The sequence below is a fragment of the Botryllus schlosseri genome, chromosome 2, assembly GCF_051294905.1.
Source record: "Botryllus schlosseri isolate E-star chromosome 2, Bs_hap1, whole genome shotgun sequence".
In the NCBI taxonomy this organism is placed as follows: domain Eukaryota; kingdom Metazoa; phylum Chordata; class Ascidiacea; order Stolidobranchia; family Styelidae; genus Botryllus; species Botryllus schlosseri.
In genome coordinates this window covers 22,758,099-22,778,432 of record NC_137237.1, presented here as the reverse complement: position 1 = coordinate 22,778,432, position 20,334 = coordinate 22,758,099, and the positions used below count along the sequence as shown (strand labels likewise).

The 20,334-nt window shown below is 41.6% G+C and overlaps 2 protein-coding genes across 2 annotated transcripts in view; both read left to right on the top strand.

Annotated features, from left to right (window-relative positions):
- The window catches only part of LOC145434183 (serrate RNA effector molecule homolog), a 356,705-nt gene that overhangs the window by 176,265 nt on the left and 160,106 nt on the right, over window positions 1–20,334 (top strand). The window lies entirely within an intron of this gene.
- On the top strand, window positions 13,587–18,529 carry LOC145434165 (uncharacterized). The gene is made up of 8 exons (XM_080311479.1): window positions 13,587–15,118; window positions 15,719–15,847; window positions 15,934–16,220; window positions 16,687–16,967; window positions 17,031–17,245; window positions 17,313–17,357; window positions 17,515–17,547; window positions 17,620–18,529. Exons 1-8 carry the CDS (start codon window positions 14,371–14,373, stop codon window positions 17,877–17,879), a joined length of 1,998 nt encoding a protein of 665 aa, XP_080167605.1. The 5' UTR covers window positions 13,587–14,370; the 3' UTR covers window positions 17,880–18,529.

Here is a 20,334-nt window from a genome sequence, read left to right as displayed (position 1 = left end):
AGTTTGACGATGTTTTATATCGCGATGGGTGACAAAGATTTGGTGTGGTATATCCCAGTGCTCTTCGACCGGGTGTTTCTTACACCCCAGGGTGTACCATAATTTTTAAAGGGTGTACCACTCGGATAGGGTGTACAGGGGTGTACCAGATCCGCAATATAATGAACCGATGAGACGGTGACAATAGCTATCACAATAAATACGCCAGTTTATGCTTCAGAACAGGTTGACCGGATGTGTAATATCGTAGAATGTGATATCATAAGCAGTTGTTTCTCGTCATTTAACCTTTGGTAATGGACTTATTAGTTCCTTCTGGAGTAGAACAGGGTGGAGTTAGCATGTGTTCAGCTTGCGATATCTGTCTGATGATTCTCGAGGAAACCACTGCTACAGCTCAGACATTTTGAATTGGTGCTTCCTGCGGCAAGCTTATAAATAGCGCAGAATACATGATTGCGCAGCCAGGGGGTCGAGTTTGCGAACCACTGCGTTAGATGGTGGTTCAGTAACCTCGAGCCCTGATTCGTATTTAGCATTTCCTATACGTTGCAGCCTTGCTCAAATGTTCATCCTTATTTCGGTTAGGCCAGGGGTGCTCAACCTGCGGACGTACCGCCACATTCAGCCGTAAAACCATAATTTTGCGACCGTCTAAACGTATTTAAATCAGACATGGGGTAATCGCGATTAGTAATCGTAATCGATTACGACGATTACAGCATTTTCAAGTAATCGTAATCGCAATCGATTACATTCGAAAAAATTCCGAAGTAATCGTAATCGTAATCGACTACTTTCCATATCTAATCGATTTCTTTGTGAAAGAACGATTACTTTTTATTTTTGCAAGGACTATGACATAAACTGAACATTCGTGAACAAGGAAGAGATATTATACCAGGCTCGTGACAGCACAAACGTCTGATTTTCAAACGCCACGGCTCATTATTACGTCAGAAACAGCCTATTAGCTTTGCGCGTCATTGCGTAAGAAGTATCCACACTAAATAGATATTCGATGTACATTGTACGTACGTCGTACATTAGTGTCATTGTAAGAACACCCGCCGTGCTGTATATCAGGTTATCAACACGTTCCACACGCCACTACCTCGCAGCAGTATAATTTATCTCCGCTCTGCCTAGTTTCAAATTGTAAATGGTTGATGTTTGGTTATGCTTATGCTTATAGTTAAACGCAATTTGACCGCAGCTGCTTGGCGAGCAGCAGGCCTATCTAGTACGTACGTACACCGGACAAAGATTTGAAATTTTGTACTCGTCAAATAAAACATTGCGATTTCCACAACGAAGCAGTAAAAATCAACACCTGGTGATATATATATATCAAAACCGAGCCGTATTTGCCGTTTCTCGTAACGGCCGCTTGCAGTACAATATCTGTATTAAGTTGAAGGCAGAATTTTATGTTCGCGCCAATCGGAATTTCACAATTCTCTACTCAACATTGGGACCTGCCGCCATGGCCATGGGCTTATAAATCTTGTTAGCATGGGTTGTAGCTGGAAGCAGGACCAAAACAGCAAGTCGTCCCCTATAGGGTGGTAATCGCAAGTTGAAGACTGAATTTCGTCGATAATTGCATTATATTACTTTTGATTTTTAATCCTCTCTCAGCCCCCGATGGTCAGATTTACCTGTAGAGTTTGTTTGTTTGAGGTAATCTTGGTGTTTGTCGACTACAACGGTCAGTTACACCAGGCCGATTTTCTGCATTTTTGATTCCGCATCTGCCGACTTGTAGCACGGCCCACTTCTAGGCTTATTGTAAGACACCGCTTACGCGGATCAGACTTGGACAACTAGAAAATTTTCAGCTTTTCCAAATTAGATTAGAATTAGAATTGGAGCTACACAACTTTACTCAAATTAGATTAGAATTAGAATTAGAGCTACACGATGTTTTGCAAATTAGATTAGAATTAGAATTACTGAATTCGCAAAAACCTGGAGAGTGAATGAAATTTTGAATGAGAAATAAATACAGCCAAATGCAGAGGTGGTCAGTAACGAAGTACTTCTACTTTTTCGAAGTACTCAAGTAGTTTTCCGCTACTTCTGGTACTTACTCACGTAGATCTGATTTTCGCTACTTCTACTTTTACTTCATAATATTTTGTGATCTACTTACTTACTTTTCGCTATTTTCAGTTTGTCAAGTAGAAGTAGTTCAATCTTCCTAGCCTGAGGAATTTCGGGGCTGTTTTCATGGAGTATCAATAACATTTAATTTTCATAAAAGCTGAGTGAAGCCCAGAATTTTCGTCGCGCTTCGCGCGCAGTGGATACGTCGTTACCAGTATGATTTCACTAAAGTATCGATGAATATATTTAGGTAGCGAGTTGGCGTGATTCCGTTCACACAGGGACATCTAGAACTAGATATTTAGATATGCCTGAGTTCACACCACAGTGTCGCTCTTCGCCCATATGAAATAATTCATCACAGTAATTCATCATAACGTTTGAAACTGATGTTTCGCAATCTAGCATTTCCTTGTCATATCGTAATCTAGCATGTCCAATTGTCCATGGTGCGTCCTAACCTGGAAAAGTGGACTCTGACATTTTTTGTTAGTTTTAAAGCAGCTTCAGCCTATCACCTTTGAAACTTTCTGGACTAAAGGCATGAAAAACGTGTTCCGCTTTTAGAAGTAGTATTTATGTCTCATTTCAATTCCCAGTATCATATACTTTGAGTTATAATTAATATCAGTTCTTTTGTCTGGATAACATACATGTTGAAGTATAAAAGCAAGTGTAGTAAAGCCTATAATTTCCGGAAATAAAACTACACAGTATGGCATTTTACGGTCCACCATATTTTTTAATAACGTTTACTAATCGCGCAACGTGTTTACACCGTATCCTATACAACTTCTCTGTATTGCTCTTCGACTAAACTACGGACCTTATTATATCGGGGATGGCGACGTACCATGCTATTTTCTAAAACGTGCTGTTCGAGAAAACAGAGCATAAGTATCGCATTTCCATATCAATCCTATCATTTTCATCCCATGATGTGGACGAATGCTTATGCTATCGAGAATTGGATACCACCTACTGATATGCATCAATATGAATCAAGCTCGTCACCTTTCGCATAGCTCAATTTGCACCTTTTTACAATCCATGTGAACGAATTAGGATCTTTTCACAACTACTTACTTACTTGAGTACTTTTGAAGTCAGCAAATTCTACTTCTACTTCAAGTAGTTTTAGGTTGCATACGGAAGAAGTACTTCTACTGGTACTTGAGTAGATTTTTTCGTCGCTACTTCTACTTCTACTTGAGTAGCTTTCTTGACTACTTTGACCACCTCTGGCCAAATGTTCAGTTCATATCACATCACACTGCATTCCCATAACCATGACAATGGTTATGGCAATAGTTATCGTCTGTACACCAACCTTGGCTCGTTTTGCTGTTAGCTCTGTACCAGGGGTCATCAACACGAGGTCATATTTTGCGGCGGATATCTGATTTTTTATTCTGGAAGAATGCGAAATACAGCATTTTGAAATGATGAAATTGATTTCAGTTTCATATCATTATTGTTATTTAAAATAAAGCTATTTGCCTGTGCCCAACAACACTATTCCTCACTAGCTAAAATGGCTTCGGCGATGGCAACAGCATTCCATAGATGGAGGGTCAGCTGATATTAATAAGCATATTTCCTTGACGTGCGATGCCTCGGACACTGCCAAGACCGAGATGCTCAGAAAACGGCCTAGGGTCATGCCTACGAGTTCTCGAGCAACAGCAGCCTTGAGAGGAAAACGATTTTCTCTTTTCCAGTAACACAAAGCATCACGCAGTCCATGCTCTCACTCTATGCTGCGAAATATCTGCCCACCTCATCGTCTAATATATTTGCTTTGGTTAGATCTGAATTAATCATGCTCTTTCTTGTTGGTGTAGTTGAGGGCAAGAAAGTGAACAAGCTTGTGATAGCTATCTCTTTGCCTTTGCTGCTGTTCTGTTTGTGATCAAAACTAGAATGTTGTTTGCATACTATACAAGCTACTATGCCAGCATGGCTATCATTCGTCGCAAAATACCGTACGGTGTAAGTAATGCGATGGCGGCTTGTCACTAGATTTCCCTGTGCGATAGGGATATACTTGTTAACTCGCTGCAAAATGCCGCGGAAAAACTGGCATTTTCAGGCCAACAATAAATTAGATTATAATTAAAATTAGAGCCTAGGAACATTTCACAAATTAGATTAGAATTAGAATTAGAATTAGAGCACGAGAACAAATCGCAAATTAGATTAGAATTAGAATTAGAGCATAGAAACATTTCGCAAATTAGATTAGAATTAGATTACTGGCATTTCGCTCTAATTTAGTGAAATTAGACAACTAGAATTATCTAGTTGTCCAAATCTGACGCGGATGAGGCGGCGACGAGAAGCCTAGATAAACCTCCAACACTTAGAAAGGAATTCTGAAGTCGACCTCGGTCGGACTCGAACCCGCAACCCAATGGCGTTGCAGCCGTGGATTATACCACTGCGCTATCTCGCCACACAATTACCTACATGTAGAGCTGGGGGCACGTAATTCATAATTATAACCTCTGGTATCTAGTTATAATTATTTTAGTGTATGTTGTTAATTCGTGAGGTATATAATTTGTTATATATATAATCAAACGATATTGTAGTGGCTCAAGCGTAGCAGACTAGAAGAAAAACTTTCGTGAGACGCACATACAAATTGTCATGTCTTTATATCAGACTGCATGTCTAGCAACTCAAGTTGTATATTACCATGGTCAGTGGCCACATTAACTACAATAGGACATGAAAATATTTTCATCATGGGGAAAAAGGCATTCATTCCGTCAATGCGGCCGTTCAACTTAACAGTCAAGTCAAATGATCCATTGGTTTGATGGTCAGATAGCGTTGTAAGACGTGTTGGAACACCACCTGCACCTAATTAAGTCTGATGATGAGCAGACTTAAATTTGAGTGACGATCCAAACGCATTTGAGTGTGAGCATACTTTTTGACGTGAGTTCAGAAACGAAATCGTTGCTGAGTAGAGAATCGCTACTCGACAGCAAAGGAATTGGTCTCCACCCTTAATTATAAACTCCAGATTCTAAGCCAAGCAAGTGTAATTTTTTAATATCAATTTTTTTGTTTGTTCTAAATTGATTTTATAATATTTTTGTTGGATTTTCCAACGTCAATGGGAGCCGCAAGGCGGCTAGCTCGGAGCCGCGGTTGGGAATCACTGATCTAGAGAGGATTTTCAAGTTATTTAGATCTCTCGAAAATGCTCTATAACTTATGTTGCTTTACGAAACACTTTGTGAGTCCCCTTCGAGCTCACTCCCCACCCTATTGGGAAATTTGGGGTGCGGCAATTATGGCCCTGGCAAGAATGCAAATCATTGTGCGCGATAAATTGGACTCTATAGAAATTGGCAATGGGTACATTATGACGTAACAAGCAAATGACGCATCTCTTTTAAAGGGAGTTTGTTGTCTCATTAGGTCTCTTCAACGCAATCCATATATTGTCTTCCAACATAGCTTCCAAGATGCAAAATAAATGTAATCATGAGTAATCGTGATTACTTTTCCAATGTAATCGTAATCGTAATCGACTACTTCCTGATTTTGCTGTAAGCGTAATCGTAATCGTAATCGCGTCATTCAGAAGTAATCGTAATCGCAATCGATTACAATCATGAAGTAATCACCCCATGTCTGTTAAATTAGCGTGCGTTGGCGGCCGTCATTATGAAACCAACTGTTGCTGGTTCGAGTCTCAGCTCTGCCATGTTTCTATGTGTCGGAGGTTCATCTGGGCTCTTCATCACCAACTCCCCTGTTAACGTAGCGTCTTGAAAAGCTTAGAAGAAGAGTGAGCCGAGCTCCAAAGTCGGCAGCATAGTCCTGAAAATGGACGCACGTAAGCGAGAGAGAATGAGGAGTGAGAGCGCGCGTGCAAGCGAAAGTCGTCCTCATTACCCAAAGCAAAGACACTGAACTTGAAGAAATGCACTGTCGTGGCGCACAAATCCTAAACAGGCGATTAGCACCACTGTCATTGATGTGTAATAAAAATATTAATAATAACAATACAAACGATCCTGATGGGAGGCCAAGAAATAACAACATGCAATAAAATGAATACTACAAACCGGAAGATGCATCATCATTAATATTGTGCCCAAAATTTTCGAAGACACCCCTCCAAACAGCTCTACGGGTTAATCTGATCACGTGAGCTGAGAATGAATAAATTTTTGACAGTAATATGTGAAACTACCAACATTTTCGATGAAATCCATTCAAGGGGCAAAATTTTCGCGCCCCGCGCGACTACACACGTTATTACAGTATCTTTTCTTGACATTTATACTCGCGATTTTGGTACATATATTATATATTGTAAGCCTGCTGGCATGTTCTGCTTCTACAATAAGAAAATTTACGCAAGGGCTCTCGAATGTGTTAAGTTCCCAGTAGCAAATTTCATACATGTCGTCCATGGGTCATGGCGACTCCCCGCTGGAATGCGGACGTATTGTATATGTAATCGAAATGCGGCTTGCTGCGTTATCGGTGTATTATATGGTCCGGGGTGTACGAGTTTTGAGAAAATGTTAAAAGGGTGTACCACGACGAAAAAGGTTGAAGAGCACTGGTATATCCAATTATATCATCTAATACTGTGTCGAGTTTCAAAGTCGTTACTCAATGACGAGGGCAGTAATTTAGTTTTCAAAGTTGAGTATGAATAGGCCTATATATAGATTTGTTAGTGTCGATCGGCTTTTACACGCTGCTTGTACAGCTGACTTGATCGAGACTTCTTCTTTAAAAATACACTGTCACGTCATGAATAATCAAATTGGATTCGTTTGAATCATTCTTGTCATAATGCCCATAAACTCTTGATATGTGACATGCGAAAAGTCTTCGAGGTAAAAATTATACTGGAAGGAATGCATAGTCTTTAAAAAAGCGATATTCAAGTTTAGCACCACAAGTCCTCTATATTCAAATGAATCAGAGTAAATAATGGAATGGCGTGTTCTTCTAATTGACATAAAATGTCCAATAAATCTGACGGACCGGCAGGATGCTTGCCACAAACCGGCACCGGTCCGCGGACCGGTGGTTGAGAACCAGTTATATATGATTTTATAGCGATTTTTTTACATATTTGAGGTCACGTTTGGGCCCGAAACTTGTATTGTATATTGTGAGGTAGCCTGGAGAATCTTCGGAACTCAAGGGACAAACTTCTGATCACGAGACAGAGGCATATGAGGTTGCATGAAACATCCGGCACTGCTCGGAAATATAGGTAACAGAGAGAGAGAGAGAGATATGATATTCTTTTTCGCCTGCACCGTCGAGATGCTTTGACGACGGAGTTGCGATACGGCCGTGAGGTCATATAGTCTGCGCCCCCGTTTTTTTTCTCCTCCATGCTATCCGTGATTGCTGAGCGCCTAGCAGGATAGCTGCGGATACCAATGTTCGAGTCTTTGGTATGACCCGGCCGGGGATCGAACCCACGATCGAGAAGCCGGATGCATAACCATTACACTATCTCGCTCAAGTCCATCGAGGCCGGGGCGGAAGCGAAACATTCTCACAACCAGAATGGCGTGATCTTAAATTTTTCAAGAATCAATATGATTTTGTTTTAGGTGTTGACTTGAATTTCATTTCTTGCATCCACCGTGAAGCAACGAGCGTTGAAATTTAAGGAATGTTGATCACAGATGGCAAGATTACTATAGAATATGCTCTTATTTCACAAAAAGGTTCACAAAACACAAACGTAAACCGAACGTTCACAACATTTCTTAAAATACGCGATGGGATCTTCTCTGCGTACTGAACTCCACTTGGCATTGGTCTCGACATAGCTGGCGAATAACTGTTTTAGCCTCGACTAATGTCACAGTTCGGATATCAAAACTCGATTCTGGTGATATACTTGATGCCGTTCTAGCTAGTCGGACAGCTATTTCAATGCCATCTATTCCGGAATGGTCCGCTATCCAGACAAATACTCCCGTTCTCCCGAATTCTTCATATGTGAAAGAATATTAAATGAGACTGCGATATCCTCGTGTGGCTGATGAATTTGTGGGTCCGACAAGGCCCAAAAAGCCGCAATAATGCAATTGGAATAAATTACATAACGTCGATTCGTGGACCTGCTATGTTGCAATATATCCGAGTCAGCGCGGAAGCTAATAGAGCAGTGGTTCCCAACCTTTTCGGGTGTAGGAACCGTATTTCAAACTTCCAAGTAGGCTACGTATGTAGCGTTGGGGCCGCATGAAAACACTCGACTAGGCTGCTTATAACGAAAATGTAAAGGTAGCTAGCCTACCTCTGGATCTCACCATCCAGATAATTCAAAAGCATGCACATGCACATAGACTTCTATCCAGCACCGTAACTGCCGCACCCCAAACCCCCCAATTGGGGGGGGGAGCTCGAAGGGGGCCCCAAATTATTTCGTGAATTAGCATAAATTATAGAGTATTTTTTGAAAATTTATGCAATTTTTTCCAAAATTTTTCACGCTTGGCGCGATTCAAAGTTACCAAATATCTTGATTATTTGGTACTTTTCCCCCAAGAAAAAACACGCAAGATTTATAGAAATGGACATATCGGCGTTGGCCATTAACACGCCACTACGCACCAAGATATGTAACGATTTAGGACATATTACATGCGACTCCAAGAAGTGTGCCAGAACGATCGGCAGCGCGAAAAGCTTGGCCGAAACGGACTGCTCTTACGCAGACCAAAATCTTCGTTATATATACAAAATAATAGGTTTAATTGTCCATAGGCGCCTAAATGACTGGCGCCATATGTTCCTGTCTTGGCAATCTGAACCTCAGAAGACAAATACCATCCAGCAGGAAAAAAAATATATGCCAGTGAAGAAATACCAATTTGAAATCGTGTGCGTCTTTTAGTTTATACGTTTGAGCGATTCTATATTTTTGATATAGGTGACAGGAGGTCACGAAATAAAATCATGTAACGAAGTCATACCAACGGGTCCGCCCGCCCGAAGATGTTTAATTATTATTTACGGGCCCTACAGTTTCCGGTAAATCTGATAACGTGAGCAGAGAGGACAAGATATTGATAGCAATATATATGCAATTCCCGATCTTATTGGCCGATTGTATCATGAATTATCGAAAGTTTTCGCGCTTCGAGCTGGCTCACTAAACAGTGCAGCTAATTTCGTGGCAAAAGCGAACACTGTGATGAGGGGTCGGTTTATCACCCTATGAGAACCCAAAACCCCAGTTTTTGTGGGGGGGGGGCGGGGCTGACGAAGTGCTGTTTCGTTCCTGCCAACGTGTATACGCCCGAAGATGTCTAATTATTATTGGGCGGTCCTACGTTTTGAAACAGACCTCGCTCAGCTCTACCGGTAAATCTGATTACGTGAGCAGAGAGAGGATCAAAATTGATAGCACTATATATGTAATTCCCGATCATATTGCCCGATTCAATCATGAATTACTGAAATTTTTCGCGCTTAGCGCGTCTAGGCGGGAAAAGGTGTCTCACCAAACGGACACCCAACAGAGATGTAAAATAGCGTCAAAATCGGATAGCCAAAGGGGGCTCTGGGGGGCGAAGCCCCCCATAAGTTAGGTTTATCACCCCATGGGGGGCCCAAGGCCAACGTTTGGGGGGGGGGCTGACGAAGTGCTGTTACGGCCCTGCTTCTATCGATTCTATATCGGTTATTTTAGCATTGATAGACGCAGATTGGTGAGTGCTATACATTGAAATAAACTGAAAATGCATATCTGTGCTACAAGATGCTATTGTGTCGTTGTGTGATAGCTCTTCAATTCCATCCCTTGATGGACAAATTTGCAGGGGATTATACGCTTAGTAATATTGGACTTACCGCAATTTATACTTGACTATAAGCCGTTATTTTGATGTTGGTAAAATTGTGTCGACATTTACTCTTGACAGAGACGATATATAAAGGTCTATGACTAGCAGCACTCGTGATATATCCTTGTCTGACGGGTATTGATCCATGCTTTTGACCCTAGAATTCTCCTACCCGGTTTTCAGAAGCGGTCTTCGACGGCTTTAGACAAAACTAATATAGCTCATTTTAGCATTCATAAACATAAATTGACTATAACTATTCATTGAAACAAACAACAACTGTCGTCTATTATATTTTGTTGCATATTTAGAGGCCAATGAGAGCCGCAAGAAGGCTATCTTGGAGCCGCATGCGGCTCTGAGAGCCACGGTTGGGAATCACTGTAATAGAACATAAATTTGGCTAGTAATGAGAGTAATAAAGCCGGAAACGTCTGAACACAACAATACGAATATTCTGGGATGTAAACCCCGAATCAACTATACTGATCGCTTTCGAACAACCAGTAAATATATGAACGTATTTATGATATCTGTCGAAAATGAAGTCAAGAAACTCGCATTTAATATCCGGATGAGGTAACTCATGTATTGAAACTGACCTAGATAGGCCCATTATCGACGTAAGGACTTGATAACTCCTACGGATGGGGCAGGTAGATGAATTACTCGGTAGCCATCTCTTCAAAACTTGGTCAGCGTGTGAAGGTATTTAATATCGGGTTGCTAAAAGGATGTATTTAATGCCATGAGTCCTCAATAATATGCCGGGAATCCGGGATGAGCGATGGAACAGCCAATGGCTATCTAGAATACAACGATAATTCAGGTATAGATACTGGCTACGGTGAATGTGTAGACAGAGGCATTTCGCTACAGCAGTCAGACAGTCTGTATGTAAATCGATGTACTATGCATAGCTCCGCAACAAATTCAAAGATACCAGCTGAATGGGTAATTTGGATATAGGTCTACGTTTGATACGACATACCCGGAACAGCTGAGGCATCATTAGAACACCAAATAGGCAAACTTTCATAGACGGTGGTAGCTTCTGAACCGTTTCCTGTCGAATCGTTCCGACTTCCGTGAACACTGAACAGTGTAGACGCCAGCACGAAATCGGGATTCGCTAGCGTCAAACGCATGTCCCATAGAATTGTCGCCATTTTCAAAAGAAATGGACGATGCACCAGCCTTCCAGGCTATGTCGTAATCGTGAGTGGTGATTAACTCACCTCCTTGATTACCGCCTTTAGAACTCGGCCTTCCTCGTATTGTTTTCTATATTTGATATAATAAGGGTTAGGTGGTCATTATGAATGATAGACGCATTGTCGAGTATACCTAAAATCGAGCAACAAATTTTCCGCCCAAGGCAAAAATATAGTTACAGCTACGGACTCAAATGCAGCATTGATCTCGAGATGCGACGAGAATATATCAATACGCGTTTTGCGTAACTTTGCGTTGGTCTGATCACACACCGCCAGAAACAAGCCGTTGGATATATTGACAAAGTAGGCCTATATTTCTGACTTCCCTGATTTTCCTATCATTACGCAGCTTCATTCATTACTGCCTAGTTTATTATTATTATTAATATTGATAATGACAAAATGCGGCGCTGATCACCTTATCGGTTTGGTGCACGCACGGCTACAATTTATTATCACAATTCTGATGACTGGATTATGGCATACTAATTACAACTACCTAATGACCCTAAAGAATCATTGAGAGATAAGGTTGTCGTTTCAGATTGCCCACGCTTTTCACATTGTTAGCAGAACAATAGAGAATAGATAACAGCTCCGACTCGGTACTATTTTGACGCTGATATCATGCCCTCATTACTCCGCCAGTCGCTGTTATTAAGTGTTGTGATAAGCTCTGCATAAGATTTGATAGCGTGACGATTTAATATTATGCGAGAAAACGTATACCGTGAACACTGAACAGCATTCAATATTTCTTTACAGTAATAACTTGAAGGGTAACAATAATTAAAAATCCGACTCAACTATTGACTTGGACGAATTTCAAACATGGCGCTCTTCGTGATAGGGTGATACCGTTTCACGCGGGAGAGATCTGGCGGGCTATGTATATGCTATGCTTGCTATAGTTACCATTAAGCGACATTGCACGATGTGTGGTGGGGAAGCGATATAGAATATCGGTTGCGAATCTTTTGCTCTTGCAAGTTGGTAATATATTGGTAGGACTAGTCCAGTGATGAGCGGATAGTGCTTTTCGAGACTCCGAATCCCTCCGACAACTTTAGTGTCTGAGGAAAACTCCTTCCGACTCCGAAGAGCTCAATCCCAGACTCCGAGATACTCCGATGAATCTCGTCAAGTATCCGAAACATAATTAACTACAGACACTGCTCAACGAAAATGCCTTGCTAGATCACGAGGTTAAGATATAGCTCGTGGCCAATCATACCATTTTAACCATATCATTAGAGTGGCAAGCATGGTACGCTTGGTGATGTGTTTTACTAAATAAATGTGATGATATGGTTGGCCTTATAGTATTGTCTACTCTCCAGTCCCCAATTGCAGTGCAGATGGCTGATTTTTATGCACTTGGCAATCATTTTTGCATGTTACCCGTCATATTACAACTTTACAAGGTGTCAACTGTCTGTGTTTTGGTTTGTAATCATAATCAATAGTGTATTCTGGTCAGAACTATCCAAAGATATCGGAGACAAAAGTTACAATACTCCGAAATTCTCCGAAAAAATATCTGTAGTAAACTCTGACTCCGCTCCGACTGTCACAAAATCGGCAAAACTCCGCTGCGAATCCACTCCGACTCCGCTCCGATGCTCATCACAGAGGACTACTCTATCATGTTCGGTGTAATGTTCACGCATTAGATATATCTGCTAGTTTAAACGCAAGCAGTCGAAACTATAAATCAAAGATCCATACCAACAGCAGCAGCTATCTTTTACACAGGATTTCAGACCGCTATGTGAGCAGTAGAGATGGTCAGTATAACGAAGTAACTCTACCTTTTCAGCGTATAGGCCTACTCAAGTAGGCTTTGCCACTTGCACCACTTACTCAAGTGGTGGTGTTTTAGGCTATTCAACTTCTATACTTCACAGATTCTTTAGGCAGAACTACGTGCCTTTTAAAATGCAGATTTTGTAAAGTAGAAAGTAGCTTGGGGACATATCGTCGCAGTGTAATCAGACTAAATTATGTCCATTTTTGACAACCACATAAAATGAAGTTTTTGTATGATTCTCATTTTCTTTCTGTCATATATTGACAATGGTTATGTGTTTACCATTGCGATAAACATAAACATGGCCAATATATCACCGAGAGAAAATGAGAATATTCCAAAACTTGATTTTCCCACGATGTTAAAAATGGGCATAAGCTACTCTGATTACACTGCGACGATAGCTGCATCACTTGTTTAAGACAAATTGCCATAACAACTGGCCGAAACATCATTGTATACTGAGCAAATTTTCGACATTAATTCTACGTCCACTTGAATACCAACGCTGTTGGCTACTTTGACCACTGCTGTTGGGTAGTTATCCGGGGATACAGTCAGGCAAAGGAGAGGAAGCAAAATGTTTACAAGCCTTGACTGAAGGTATGAGATGACGGAGAACTGAATTTGAAATTCCTTAACCCATGGCATAAAAGCTGTGATATTACTGGATTCAGTGTTGTTGTTTGAGGTATTCATGGTGTTTTTCGACTGCGATGGTCATTCACACTAGGTCTTTTGATTCCGTAGCTGCCAACTCGTAGCACGGCCCACTTCAATGCCTTTTTACAACACCGCGTACGTAGATCAGATGTCGAGGAGGAGCCTAGATAAATCTTCAACACTTGGGAAGGGAATCTGGAGTCGACCTAGGTCGGATTCAGCGTATGATCGCGCCGATCTAACTTCGACAGCATTCAGATAATCAGATGCCCACCTCGAGAACGGCAATAGTTTTCGGTCCCGCAATATTCACGAACCGAGTCAGTTGAGAAATGCTCTCTTTTCGTGTACGCGCGTGTGAATTCTATCGCGACGCATCCTAACTATACGCATTTAATATGCGGTTTAATTACCTCGCATGGCGATTGAAGTCGGAGCGTATTCTCTGGCTCAGGAATCCTTTTGTGACTGCTAATTTGCGGCTTCGCCGGGGTATGCCTGAGGGCGGTTCTGATGAGCCGAACTGCTTCTGTCTGCCATTGTTTTCCGGGCTTTGCCTTTATCTCGTCTCAACCAATTCAGATTGATATCGAACTTAAAATTGAATTAGAACGTCAGCCGGTGCATCACTAGAACTAGTAAAAGGCGTGACTAGGTCGGAAGAAGGCAGATAGGGTATCAAGCAGGTGCTGGGCAGAAAGACATTTATTTCGAGATGGCGAACTCATTTCCGATGGAGCCAAGGATATGCAGATCAAAATATACCATGTACGGACAGACAGTTCCTAACGCAAAGGAGTGCACGTTAGCGGAGGGATTTGGACATGCTCCAGGATTCACCAACATGCAACAGATCGCGCGGAATCAATTTCGGAATTGCCAGCAAGGAAATATAGACAGAACTGGACAATTTTCTCAACTCGATCATCGCCAAAATAACTGGACCGTTCCCCACCAACACCATGGTTCCTTACCGACTGCGACTACGTCAGACTACCAGCAGAATTTCGCCAATGATTCAAGGACAACTTGTAGTTATAGCACGCAGAATGCTTTGCACCCCCCCTTAACTTTACAACACCTCAATCTAGGCCAAACACGAGATGTGAATGTGAACTCACGGCCATCTGCCGGCATAGGAGTTGCACTACACTCGCATTCATCCAATATCGACTACGATGCTGTCGAACGCGGAAACCACGGAGAGAATAGTCGCATGATGGACGCAACGTCTCACCTGAAAGTACTGTCGCAATCTTCTTACCGAAGTGAACAACCAGTGGTTGCAGGGATTCCCGCACCTGCCTCAGTGGAACTAGATGCTAGTTCTACCAAAACCGACGGCAGTCCGCCGGCAACTGCTGGGCCTCAGGAAACGGAAATAGACTCCGGACAGCTTACCATTATTTCATCAAATTCGCCTAAGGATGTCTGCTGCGAAGACGACAAACTGTCACCACAAGGTATGTTTTTTTTAACTGATGGACTGTTCGACGCATGAAATTAGTGTCGTCATGGAATAGTGATGCAAATAACAGTATTTCAGTCAGTAATTCAGTCCAGTTGATCTGCGGCGTCGATGGAATTTTATATCGTTGTACGATTCTAGTACAGATGTAATCCGTAAGAAATAATGATCACCACGTAAAATTGCACGAATCTCTGTGCGTTTTGATTGAACTGAATCTAAGCGTAATGTAGTCTAATCATTTATCCCTTAACGACATGCATAAAAATGCTAAGCATTGTTGATATCGTGCAATATTACATAGCCTATTGTGATATTTTTACTTCAATAACGGGGCACGGATATTTTGTCCGGTGTTCGGGGTCTCGCAGAGCTCCGCTGACCGTAACACGAATCTCTGTTACATGCTAGCGTTCACGTTGCGGTGTAAAATGTTTTATGTGAGAACCCATCCGTTTTCATTCTGTTATTTATCGAGTAACGACATCCATGATTAAAAATATATCCGGCTGTACCAGAAATGTGAAGAAACATCCGAATCCTTCATAAAACTTCATAAAACTTCATAGAAATACGCAACCCTGCATTATTTTAGAGGGCGAGACATTCGCATCAGAAAACCGGCCGGAAGATGGACTTAACTGTGGCCCAATTGAATCAGAATCCACGACTTCAAATTCGACACGAAAAACTTCTGACACGAACGACCGAACCTCTAACCAAGGTAAACTCGCGCCAAATATTACATAGTCACTGATGGGCGAAATTGCACGCGGAAAATCTGACGCAGTAATTGCTTTTAATCTACAGACATTTTGGATTTCGACGAAGACATGAATTCGTCCGTTAAAGAGCTCGACTCCAGCTCAGTCTCGCAGCGGACCGAAGATTGCGCCGACGACGGCGAGGATGGCTCCAAATCCGAGGCGGGCACCTCCGCGAAGAATGAAAGTAAAACGAAAAAAAAGAGAAACGCCCGCACCGTGTACACGAGTTTCCAGCTGTCGCAGTTGAACGACTATTTCCGTCGAGTTCAATACCTTGCTCTACCCGAGCGGGCCCGTTTAGCGGCGGACCTTGGGTTAACCCAGACTCAGGTACGGCGAATAACATTTTGGCACTACCATCTAGGTGTCGGGTATTGTCGACCGAATCAGATTTATGTTTGTAAACAGAGATTATTATTATTATGCATTAAGTCATTTAGTGGAGCTTTTCTCATCAATAGATTTTTGCACCTCGGCAATTGAGGCATTAAAACATATGCTCCAATTAGATATGCAGTTTATTTCTACTCAAGTAGGTTTTATTCACCTGCAATACTTACTGAAGTTATTAGATTACTTCCACTTCTACCTAGAAGTTTTCAGTTTTTTAGGCAAATGGTAGGCCTAGAACACTTACTTTTTTACATACACTTGGAAAATCACACTAATCTATGTTACTTGAGTAGAGATGTACGATATATTTACCATATTTGCCTAGTCTCCAGCGTGAACCACTTTAACAGTTTTTCCTCGCTACTGCCGACCGCCATTTCGTTAATCACACTGTTGCCACAAGGTCAAAGTTTGGTTCCAAAACAGAAGATCAAAAATAAAGAAAATGATGAAGTCGGGAGTCAACGATCCATCGGAACTCGGAATCCACGCAGTTGTTGATAATCAAGCTCCCGAACACGAGGAAATGATATCACAAATGGCCCCACAAATGGCCCAACCCGAAAATAATCAATCTTACCAACAACACATCTTCAACCACCAGCCTATGCAACAGCATGTGTCATCCGACACGCGCCACATGTACGGATCGAACGCGCATCACGTTCAGCGATATCATAACAGGTACACAATTAAATTATTTTGGGCTAATGACCGCATTTTTAACCGTATCAGTGTATATTTCAGCAATAGCAGCGCGGTCGGCGAAAACAATTCTGCAGATTTGACCATGTACCAAAACCCGCCGCCTTATCAATCCGAAACAAGATATCACCCTGGGTCAATGCAGCAAGCGCTTATAGCTCGGAATCGCCATATCTCGCAGATGGCGGTGTCGCAGCAAGGGGCTGAGGACTTTTCTTATCCACAGTACGGTTTCCAAAACTCTCAAAACACAGACCGTAAGTACAGCATGACAGAGTTGAATTGTTCAAGGTGAATTGCAATGTTGATTTCGCTTACTTTCAGCCCTCAACATGCCACCACCGCAGCAACAACAGCAACAAGCTAATCGTGAGTTAATTAAATATTGTTATTAGGAATCAAGTAAAAATGTAAAACCAGAACGCTCTACGACTTAACGTTAACGTCAATAAGTTGACTCAATATAGTTATAAAATAGCGAACTGATTATTTGATATTGTGCGTAATGGACAACGTTTAATTTCAGATTTGCATATGAATCCTGCACAACAAGTTAATCGTAAGTTTCCCTTCGTCTCTCATGTTCTGTTTGGTAAATTTAACGACGAACGCTGTATTCATTTCGCCACAGATCTAAATGCGCTGCCTCCTCAGCAGAATGCATTGCCGACGCCCATGTACAGCGCCGATGACAATCCTTACGCGGATATGACGTCATCTTCGGTAAACTCTCCCTACGAATCACCGGCACATTCGAGTCAAGATCTCGGTCTAGTGACTTCAGCTTTCCATGGAAGCTCCCAGCAATATAACATCGGGTTTGTTGGGGCATCTTGTTCTGAAGATTCGAATCTAGCAAACTTTCAATCGGCTACCGACCGTAGCTTCTAAATTTCCAATATTTCAGCAATATCCAATACTTCGTTGTTTGCTTACTTGTATATACCTCGTGTTTGAGATTTTTCTCTATTTATTTATCTGGTGCCTTTATAATTTTATATTTCTGATACATTTCAAAGAGGAGATATTTACTAAATACTAACATCGTATCTGCTGATTTTGTGAAATATGTAAATAGGGACGTAAAGTTCCATTGATTCAATTGTTGGCATTCTCCACCATTTTTGATTTACCATTGCCGCATTAAGACCCTTTGAACACTTTAGCAATCACTATTTCCGATGTGGCTTTTTACGACAAGCGCTATTTTGGCACATGCATCACTACTATTGACTGTTGTAATACCAATTTTTGCTACTTGCACACGCCAATATACCTTATTCGGAAATGGTGTTACTTATTCAAATGAGAGGCTATCGGATGTGTCGACTTTGCAGATCAGTTTAGCTAAACGTTCACCTCGATACCACATAGATTGATCTGGTGCAGACCACTCGTGAAAGTATTCCAGCTGCAGTTCGATTAATGTGGCTTTTTGAGGAACATGGCTGCTACCAAAAGCTTTTTCACACTTTCAACTTTAATTTGAGACCACGTCATATTTAGAGCGCAATGCCTCTTCTGGTGTTCATGATTTGTTTCGATATATGTGGTAATTTTACACCATAATCATTGCAGGTTTTCTTAATAATTCTGGTCATCCTGACGACAACCAAGACGCGCAGCGACCAACATCACCGATCGGAAACTGCATTTGCATGCTCCTTAGGGTAGACTGACCCACGTTCAGCTGTTGTTCCCATGGAACCCTTCTCCAATTCGACCATCAAAGCTCTCATTTGAATACATGCTACTGTCATCAAGGGTGACTCATCTGGTTTTTCTGGACCGCCTGGTACCAGCAATCACCGTCACCGCGTTGATGACCAATTTTCAATAATGATGCATCCAGGATCATAACTGACGTACACCAAACCCCCAATGGGTGGGGGCGGCGAGCTTGAAGGGGGCCCAAGATTATTTCGTGAATTAACATACATTATAAAAGTTTTTTTTTTAATTAGGCAACTTTTTCAAAAAAATTTTGCTCTAGGCGCGACTTCATGCTACCAGATATCTTGATTATCGGGTACCCTGAAGAAAATTACGCATGATTTATAGAAATTGGCATTTTGTCGGCGGCCATTACCGCGCGACGATGCACCAAGACGTATGAAGTTTCAGGCCACAACACGCGACTCCGAGAAGTGTGCCAGAACGATCGGCAGCGAGAAAACCTTGGTCGAAAGCACTGCCCTTATGCTGACCTAAAACTTCGATACATTTACATTAGGGTTGTCCAAAATTTGGAAAATCTTAAAAATACTCCGTGATTGTCCATTCCTGGACAGCTACTTTCAAACGCTTTGCCCGAAATCTTAACGGCTTTCCTGTGAGCTTCTTTTAAGGTCATTTTTTTATCAATAATCTATAGAATGGGGCACAATCACGGAGTATTTTTAAAATTTTCCGAATTTTGGACAACCCTAAGGCCCTAAATGGCTGGTGCCGACTGTTCCAGTCCTTTTTATCTGAACACCCCAAGACAAATGCCCTCCCTCAAAAAAATTGTTTGCCATCAGTGAAGAAATACCAATTTGAAATCGTGTGCGTCTTTTAGTTTAGTACGTTTGGGCGATCCTAATGTCTTTAAACATAGCAAACAAGCGGTCACGATATATATATATAGGTCTAGCTCTGTCTGCGTTCAGACTTAGAGCACCATCACCGACATCATGTAAAGAAGTCATTACACCAACGGGTGCGCCCGAATATGTTCAATTATTATTTACGGCACCTACATTTTCCAAGACAACACCTCACTCGAGTGAGAGCTGATAAGTTCTACCGGAGATCTGATTACATGAGCAGAGAGCGGGTAAAAAAATTGATATCAATGTGTTTACGATTCCCCATTATATTGACCGATTCCATCGTGACATATAGACAATTTTCGCGCCGAGCGCGATTCGGTGAGACAAACTGACTGACCAAACAGTGCAACAAATGTTGTTGACAACTAGCTGTAAAATGGTCAAGTATGAGGGTGTCTGGGGGATGTTTGCTTTACTACCATATGGGGGCCCAAGACCAACGTTTTGGGGGGCCTGACGAAGTGCTGTTTCGGCCTTGGATACATCGCACTATTTTCTGTTCAGTTTATGCCTCGTAGAACTCAGTTAATGCCACATAGACAATAGTCATTGGAAGGCTAAACAGTTGACCATAATCGTCCTTTACAAAACAATCGATTTTATATGAAAAGGAATCGATTAAGATTATGATAATGTTGACATTGTTAAATGTGTAGTTTAGTACAGTTACGACTACCGTATTTGAAAATGCTTTAATCGTCGTAATCGGTTACGATTACAAAACACGTTTATATCACGTCCGGTTGTCACTG